The sequence below is a fragment of the Pagrus pagrus genome (genome assembly GCF_965226575.1).
Source record: "Pagrus pagrus genome assembly, chromosome: 23".
NCBI lineage: Eukaryota > Metazoa > Chordata > Actinopteri > Spariformes > Sparidae > Pagrus > Pagrus pagrus.
This window is the reverse complement of record NC_140205.1, coordinates 20015780-20024450: the sequence shown is the minus strand read 5'-3', so window position 1 is coordinate 20024450 and position 8671 is coordinate 20015780. Positions and strand designations below refer to the sequence as shown.

At 39.8% G+C, this 8671-nt stretch overlaps 2 protein-coding genes across 2 annotated transcripts in view; one reads left to right on the top strand and one right to left on the bottom strand.

Moving 5' to 3' along the window:
- Nucleotides 1-919: 919 nt before the first annotated feature.
- nopchap1 (NOP protein chaperone 1) lies at nucleotides 920-5560 on the bottom strand. Its single transcript, XM_084346188.1, has 4 exons — nucleotides 5328-5560; nucleotides 3648-3722; nucleotides 3369-3502; nucleotides 920-2272 (listed from the first exon to the last, which is right to left on the bottom strand). Exons 1-4 carry the CDS (start codon nucleotides 5386-5388, stop codon nucleotides 2096-2098), a joined length of 447 nt encoding a protein of 148 aa, XP_084202314.1. The 5' UTR covers nucleotides 5389-5560; the 3' UTR covers nucleotides 920-2095.
- Nucleotides 5561-6184: 624 nt separating this feature from the next.
- slc41a2b (solute carrier family 41 member 2b) overlaps nucleotides 6185-8671 on the top strand; it is a 40308-nt gene continuing 37821 nt past the window's right edge. Inside the window, exons 1-2 of the mRNA XM_084346457.1 lie at nucleotides 6185-6259; nucleotides 7237-7917. Coding sequence (XP_084202583.1) covers nucleotides 7375-7917 — 543 coding nt within the window. The 5' untranslated portion in view covers nucleotides 6185-6259; nucleotides 7237-7374. The remainder of the gene's footprint in view (nucleotides 6260-7236; nucleotides 7918-8671) is intronic.

The following is an 8671-nucleotide window of genomic DNA, read 5'->3' as shown; positions in this document are numbered from 1 at the left end:
ACAGCTGTAGAAGTCAGTCAGTCAGTAATGTCAGTTACACAGCCACAATGTCTAGCAAATGTTTGCTAGCGTGGTTGAGTTAAAAGAGAGAGAGAGAGAGAGTGTGTGTGCTTAAGGATATATCTTGATCAAAGACAACTCCCAGATTCCTTATGGTGGTGCTGGAGGCCAGGGTAATCACATCCAGAGTAAATATATCATGAGTGTATTTCTAAGATGTTTAGGGCCCAGCAGAACTTTACTGTTTTGTTTCATCTGGCTTATTGTCAATGAAATGTTAGTCTTCTCCTGATAAGTCCTCCCCCTCATAAAGCTGTAGCAGCAAAACTGAGCGTACTGAATAAGACTTTAGATGAGTTTAACTTTTTCAAAGATTTTATAAAAAGTCTAATAACTCAGAGCAGCCGAGGCAAAGTTACATTTCAACACACGGTATAAACATGAGAATTCCTCATAGCATTACTTAAATGACAAGAAGGTTGCTTCAGCACAATCAGCAGAATATTCCAGGATTTACAGATGGGACCACATAAGGTTTTAAGGAGAACTTCTCAATTGTAGGTTCCTGCTTGAAGGTGCAGTGTGTAGGATTTAAGGCAATTTATGGGGCTCTTATGGCAGAAATGCAATACAACATTCATAATTAAGTTTTCATTTGTTATACAATCACCTGAAACAAAGAGTCTTTGTTTTAAGATTTAAGCAAAGTTGCCTAATTTACTTATTTTACAGATATTGATGACGCATCTTTCTATGATGTTAAGTATACATTTTTCAAAATATAAAAATTAATATATTTAATGAATTTTTGTCATCGTCCTATGAACTGTAAAGGTGATCATTTAGAAAATAAATGTCTTCATGTTCAGATGGTGTGTCTCAGTTATGCTGTGTATGGCAGTGTTGTCAAAAATATAGATACATTTCAATACATTTGGATTCTTAATATTTAACAGTTAAGTATAACGGTTTTAATAATAATTTTTTGCTGTATCGATACTCGTACACGCTGTGTATTTTCACTCTCCTCTGATAGCAGGTTGACAAACACACCGCTGTAGTGCCCACAACTCCCCCACCTCCTCCAGTAAATGAACTTAGATGCTGTTGTTCTTAACACACAATACATAAGCCTTGTTATATCCATCTTTTATTAAATATCTGAAATTTCCCACCCCCAAAGTTGTGTCAATTTTTCCATGTGGTATCGAGCAGTTTAACAAATACGGATTCATTTTTCAAGGCATTGTATCACAGTAACAAATACTATTGTGACATTAAGTGTATGGTATGGAATCTGTTACATATATAGATATGTTGACTGATTTCAGATGAGAATGTGTGTTAATGAGAAGTCATTACCTGCTGCCGTAATTATTTCAACGATTACAATTTAATTTTCATAATGATTTTAACAGACCTTAACAGAACCAATTCAAATGTAGTATGCAACATAGTAAAAGACAGAACATCAAATAAACTTTCTGACTACACAACCAACTGAACATGGTTAGTCATTATATACATTTAAAATTAATTTGAATTAACATATCACCTTGCTAACATGTTAACCTGAATTATACATGTAGATGAAGCAGTGTGTGTGTGTGTGCACAAAGGCTTTATTTTCACTGCCATATACTGTCTTTTCCTCTTTTAGAAAAATCCCATCTTATCCTCATGAATACACAAATAGTTTGTATCCTAAATTGACATAAGAACAAGCTAATGAAAACCAAAAACAAGTGATCCACATTGTTACACATAAACTCATTATCATATGCAATGAGAGGTCACACAGTCAGCTGATTGCCACACTGGATAAGGTCATCACAGTATCTGTTCTGGCTCCAAAGGCACTTTGGCAACTTTGACCTTTAATGTACAAAATAATATTCACTGTTGTTCCCATAGGGATGAGGAATATCTGCATATCTCCACACAGGAGCTTTCTGTTCATCAACTCTGTGTCTGTAAAGTAGGTTAAAATCTCTTTGCACGAGGTGGACCTTTTGTCATTGGTCAGTTTATCCCACATCACCTCAGAAGGCAAAGAAACTCAATATGCAGCCAAAAGTCTGTGCAGCCAACTTTTCTACACTCCCTGTTGATCGACAACCTGGATGTTGGCTTTCTTCTTGTCTTTGTCTCCAGGTAATTTAAGGTTCTCCTCTGTGATCGCCTCACCAGAGTCTGATTCCTCAGAGTCCGAAGTCTCCTCCTCATCCTCGGAGTCACTGTCTGAACTGCTGAGCTCCACCAGTGCTACATCCTGAGGACAAGAGGCAGAAATCACACTACTCAAGTCATATACCACATAAAGTTAAGACAACTACAAGGAGCCTTCTTAAATGTACATCAGGGCCGGTATTCATAAATCATCCTGGTACTAAGAGTTGCTCCTAGTGATGAAATTCTAGTAAGACTCTTTTTCCTTAAATTTGCAACTAGCTCCTTGTAAAGAAAAAAGTTATTCACAAAGCAAATTAGCCCTTAGGGGAGCTCCTATGGTGAAAATCTGTTTAAGAGCCTTAGGAGTTTTTTTAAGCAGGGGAGAAAATGGTGGAATGAAAAAGAGGAAGGAGAAATATTCTCCAAACACTGAAAGACAGTGAGCTGATGAAACACTACAGTTTAGATTGCGCTGGGATAATGCTTTGTGGTTGATCTCATAAGTGAAGCGCTCACATCTCCGACCCAGCGCAACGATATAACATCAGAAATTGAAGTGATCACAACACAGATATAAATATATATATATAAAAAGTAAAATTGCAACACTGATTTCTGACAACTTTCCATCAATAAAGTGATCACACAAAGAATTGCAGTTCACCTTCAGTCTCCCTCTTCTTATGTAACACTCCTCACTGGTGTGCTCCCTTTAATATGGTTTTCCACTTCTTATCAAAGACTAAGATGCTTCCCAAAATTACCTGCATAGTAATTACATGTAAGCAAACAACTATCAGCATGTCTACAGGGGACTGTGCAAGTAAGTCTGTGTTTTCAAACATTTTTTGGGCTTCTTTAGGGAATGTCTTACAAGTTATTCAACAGAGATATGCATTACTATCACCACAGATTGCATTCTTTTTTTTTTGGTCAACCAATCACAGCATTTAAAAGAATGTGTCACACCTAGCAGCCTCCTCATTAAGATAAAAGTTTTTGTCTTTTCCTTGCTCAGAGTTGCTTTAAGAGGTTTCCTAAATCACCATTAAGCTATGATCCCTTGCTAGAAGTTTTTAGGCTTAATAAGGAACTCTCAGAGAATTTACAAAATGGTTGTGAATACAGGCCCTGAAGTTTTCTAGTGCAACACAAGGGGCAGGAAAGCTTAAATTTACCAGTAGACCAACACTAACCATCTCTATGACCTTCTGTGCCTCCTCCACGTTCTCTATATCAAAGCATCCAGCAGGAGCTGCCTCCATCTGCTGCTTCAGCTTCTCATTGGCCTCGGCCATCTGTGGCAGGAAGCTCTGCAGCCGCTCCAACACTGAAACGCAACACAACAAAACACACATCATCACACTTCCAGCTCAATAATGATTTTCTCACTATTAATGCAAATAAATCATGTAAAAGAAAGAACTAGTGACTAGTGTCAAGATGGCATGCAGGGAGGTCATTCTTGGACTCACCGCTGCTTCTCGGGACCCTCTCTGTCTGGAGGGAGCTGCCAGCCTTTGGCTTGAGGAGAAGCTTCTCACTGAGACCTGGCAGCACAACAAACAAGCTCAAAATGAGTTAAAATACGAGCCGATTCTCTACAGTAAAAAGGATAATATCAAGTGTCATTCCCCAATACTTAACTCACTCAATGATCCTTGTTATAACAGTTTTCTTTCAGCGGATTTTGACAGAGTGATGTTTTCCTTTAAATTAATGTGATCTCTGCAGCTGTACCCTGTTTAATTACAGTTGGGTAATAATTCAATATTGTTAATTGAATTTCAGCAGATGTTTTCATCATGGTCTCATTCTACACACTAGCCAGTAGTACTTCTCCTTGGTCAGGGTGGAGTCAATTCTGTGCAGGTGCCATTACCATGTTTCACTGTGGGTTTGAAACACTGTCGTATCACTCTCTCTCCTGTTTGTCTCCTTACATACACTCTTCTGTTACTGCCATACATCTCTAACTTGGATTAACCAGTAAATTGGGCTCCTGTCAGTCATCCACTTCCACTGTGAAATTCTGGTATTTCTTAGCCTCAAGCATTTCACTGTTTCTCCTCCTGAGAAGTGGTTTAGAGACTGCTACTCATCCTCTAGAACCACTACAAGACTATTTCTGATTAGAGTCTTGTGTTTATTTAGCAAATTGTGTATATGCGATGATGTTGCTTTTCAATTCCTCGGGATAAGCTTGCTGTGTATTGATTTTCTGATGGTGTGGTCACTTTGAGTCTTCCTGATCATGCTTTGGATACAACTGATCCAGTTTCTGTAATGCCTTTAAGGGTCCCATGCACTGCCCCCTCAGTAACCTTGAGTCTACCCATGATCTGACACTGACACTCCCTCTTTGCTTAGAATAACAATTTGACACTTTTCACTTACTTTCTGAATCCTTATATTTTCTGAATTACATACAGGTTGATGTGACAATATTAGGAATTTTCAGTATGATCTTAGACTTTTGGATCCCACTGTATTAAGAACTGTGTCTTATGTAATTCAGTGGAACACATGTCATTGCTTTACACATTAATTTGATCATTTGGGCCTGATTCTTGCATTGCATTAGTCAAGTTGAAGTCGGCAAATAACCTTAGTAATATGCTGATTATTTTACCCATATTCTCCAGTCATATGTGTTATTTCTTCATCATTAATTTCACTTCGCTAAACATTGAATTTAATTATATTAAAACATTTGCAACCATAACAATTTCTGAAAAGCCATTGTTTATACCTACACTTATTCCTGACAGTGGCAATTTTCCTTGGACAATAATAATTACACATTTACCTGGACGGTTTTCCAGAGCCTAGATTTTCATTGTGAAAAACACTTACAGAGTTGGGAAACAAATAATGAAATGACAAAACTTCACCTGAAGATAATGTGAGAGGAAACTCTTAATGTTAATTTAGGTAGTCTCAGGACATAGACATCTCCAAAACATGTTACACTGTTATTATAAAGAATCCAGAAAAAGCCAGGTTTGTCGTTATAACCGTTTTAATTGAATAACTAAAATAACTTAGAAGGGCTCTTGTAAGCTAACCTCATTGTATCGTAGGTAAACACAGGCTGTGACTGCAGTCACTGCATTTTTCTTCTAACACTTCAACTATTAATAAAGAAATCATACCTCCTCCGTTGCCACATGACAGCAAAGCCTGTGAGCTCGTTTTCTTGACGTTTAAATCCATTTTAGACGCGACACGGTTATGTTTTCACCGACATGTGTGTTACAAGTGAGACCAACATCCGGGTGGAGGGTCAGAAAGCAAACATTTCAGCTGTGGTGTATATAGCGCCCCCTGCTGTTTGGGAAGAAGACACGGATTTAGACTACAGTGGCTGTAAAAAAATATACCAACCACGCAAATACAACGAATATGAACGCTAATGAACAAATAGGGCATAAAACATCGTTTGACTGAACTTATCGATAAGCGATGAGATGTATGAAAACAACTGGACAACCACTACAGCAAAGTGTTGTCTGCGACTGCGCATTGCAATCAAAATATATGTGTGGCACTTTATGTTCTGACCAGAAAAAGCCCGTAGAGTATTGAGATGTCTCACTCTCGTTTGGCTTTTGTAACCGCGAAACCCCTCCATACAAAGTTGACCCAATCAGAGTCATGAAGTTGTTGACAGCCGAGAGCTAATTTAATTTAGTTACAGCATTAGGTTTCAGATTACATCATCATCATTACTGCATTCTCGCCAATAAAATAGGTGAACAAAATCAGGAATGTTTGAAGCCATAATAAGACCTGAAGGAAAGATCCGCCTATTTTGTCACTGTCTTGTCTTTTTTTTTTTTTTTTTTTTTACTGTTGCATTTAAATGAATTTCCGTCTTTCTTGTGAGTCAAACGTGCCCATATGTAAACTTTGCCAACTCGCTCTATGTGCCCAACATAGCATTTTTCATATCGCGTGGTACATCTTCACACATCGACGAGCTTTAGTAGCACTTTTTGCTCTGACGCGGCTCATCGGCTGGTTCACTGTCAAGGAAGAAGACTCGCATCTCCTCACTGGGATAAAATGTCTCCGTGGCACTACGGTAACCTATGACAAATAATTTAAATTCAGCGACGACTACAATGAGTAGTTTGCTATGCCTTATATCCACTAGCTAACACTGGCTACTGTATTCTCACAGTTAACGCATAAGAAAGTAGGGAGCCGTGCCTCCTACTGTTTTGATTTCAGCACAGCTAGCTAACATAGCACGGGGTTAGCTAACATAAACAAATATCCACAACTAGCCGATTTTTTGTGTTAAGCGAGGTTATCAGTACAACAACAGATTGTGCCGTTCGAAGGCGTTTAACGAAATTGTCAACATTAGATAGAAGTGCTATACACTGAGACTGAGACAGACAGGTAATATTAAAGGCCTGAAGAATGATTAAGTGCAGTTACAAAGGTAGGGAAACTAGCCCTATAACCCATGGTCTCCGGACCGCATCGTCATTATAAGACAAGGGGCACCGATCATCCAGTTTTTCAAAGGCATTTTCAAGAAAGCATTTTCTGCTGGTGGTAATGCTCTTTGTCAGCTTGATAACACAAAGATCCTTGCCTTTCTTCTCACACCTATTTTGGTGGTGTAGCATTATTAGTTATCACAACTAAACTAAAATGACATTGTCTACCTTCACAACATCCAGAGAAATGGCTAGCAGCTCTGTGAGGTGTTGACAGTTGTAGAGTGTGCATGTGGGCTGAGATAGCAAACAAATTATACAGCACTGACATGATAGAAGATGATATGTGCACTTGTGATTAAAACTCTTGTCACCTAGGTTGATGTAAATTTGCAAGGATTCCCTCACATCCAGTCTGTACTTCATTAGAAAACAGCTGCTCCATATTGAAAGATATTTAAAGCCTTCTCTGGTTTCTTTCCTCTTTACAAGAAGTGACTCAGCTGCTCAATATCAGTGTAATACCATTTTACATTCTGCTTTAGGTTGTGTTTTCCTGTTCTCCCAGCTGTTCTCACCTCTGTTGTCTCTCTTGGTGTATTTTCCTAAGGCCGATGAGTCCCTGTATCCAATTTCTGACATGGATGGCACACCTGAGCCAGAGTAAACCAGTTCTACTGTGCATCTTATTTACACTGCTCTCAGACTGGATGACAGGAGATGAGACACCGCGGCCGTAGACCACACCATGAGTATCCAGAGTCTGGGAGGAGCTATCGGGGAGTCCCTGGGCTCTAGCCTGACGGTGCGTATGAGCGGAGCAGGTGGTGGGTGGAGTGCTCTCTCCCTGAAACCTGTTTCCTCCGGGCGGATTGCGTCTCTGTTCCACACCATGGTCCCCACTGGTTATACCAAGCTACAGGATGAGCGGCTTGCCATGGTGGACCTTGGAGCGAAACCAGAGGCTGGATCGCTCCAGAATGGCTTCAGACAAGAGACTACACACATAGAAGGCCGACGGCTCCTGGACCGGGCCTCTCGGTCCTCTGTGACTTTATCTGACTGTGGAGATGGAGGCTTCTCTGAAACGGAGCCCATGTTGGCTGAGAGGAGGCTGTCTGGTGAGGAGGCTGATGCGGAGGAGGAAGAGGATGAAGAGGAAGGACTGGTGTCTGATGTGCAAAATATGCCCAAGGAGTCGCCGCTGGCCATGGCGCTGCAGATCCTGCTACCTTTCCTGCTTGCTGGATTTGGAACTGTATCAGCTGGAATGGTGCTGGATATTGTGCAAGTAAGCTGAGCTTCAATACAACTTTTATTCAAACAACAACCGGCTTAGCTGAGAGCTTAAGACAGGGTGGTATTAAGGTCCAGTTCATTATGTTTTGGTCTTATTTTTGTAGTTGGGGCCATTGTCTCTGTCAGTTATTATAGCTTTGTACTTTGCAAAGTAATTACTGAGATGTGGGAACATGATGTCATCACTAGACATCATGTTCTAACACAAACAGTCAGACAATCAGACAGGTTGTAAACAAGCCACCAGTTAATCCAGATTATCAAAACCACTTTATTTGGAGGAAAATACGGAAAGTGTGTGCACAACTATGTTAATGTCAGATCTGAAGCAGAAGGACAGTCTGTAAACTGTAAAAAAGTTTGACTAGCCTGTTTAATTATCAGACTGTTTAGGTTGGACTTCTTCTTAGGTGCTGCTGTTTCATCTCTCGGTGAGATCTTGGCAATTAAAGGTGCCCTTGGTTTTTTCTTGTTAAAGAAAAAAACAAAAGTCACGTGAAATGAATCCTTACGCTTGGTCCACATATCCTGCATGAGCAGTATGTGTGTGTGTGGAGGGACGTCTTGCTTTTTATATTGTCACCCATGTAAACAGCTTGGAGCAGACAACAGTCACAGAGATACAGAGTCTCACCTGTTTTTTCCACACCATGCAAAAAGACCTGAAAATGACAGCATCTTAAAGCTCTAGGCCACCAGGATGCCCCTACAATGTTATTATCAATGATAAAAAATGATGGCGAAAG

Bases quoted from the DNA above. Each gene is read 5' to 3' on its own strand.
- nopchap1 (XM_084346188.1), bottom strand. From the start codon at position 5,388: ATGGATTTAAACGTCAAGAAAACGAGCTCACAGGCTTTGCTGTCATGT. The intron at 3,503-3,647 runs GTGAGTCCAAGA...GTTGCGTTTCAG, and splicing joins GAGGGTCCCGAGAAGCAGCG to TGTTGGAGCGGCTGCAGAGC. The intron at 2,273-3,368 runs GTTAGTGTTGGT...TCTTGTCCTCAG, and splicing joins CACAGAAGGTCATAGAGATG to GATGTAGCACTGGTGGAGCT.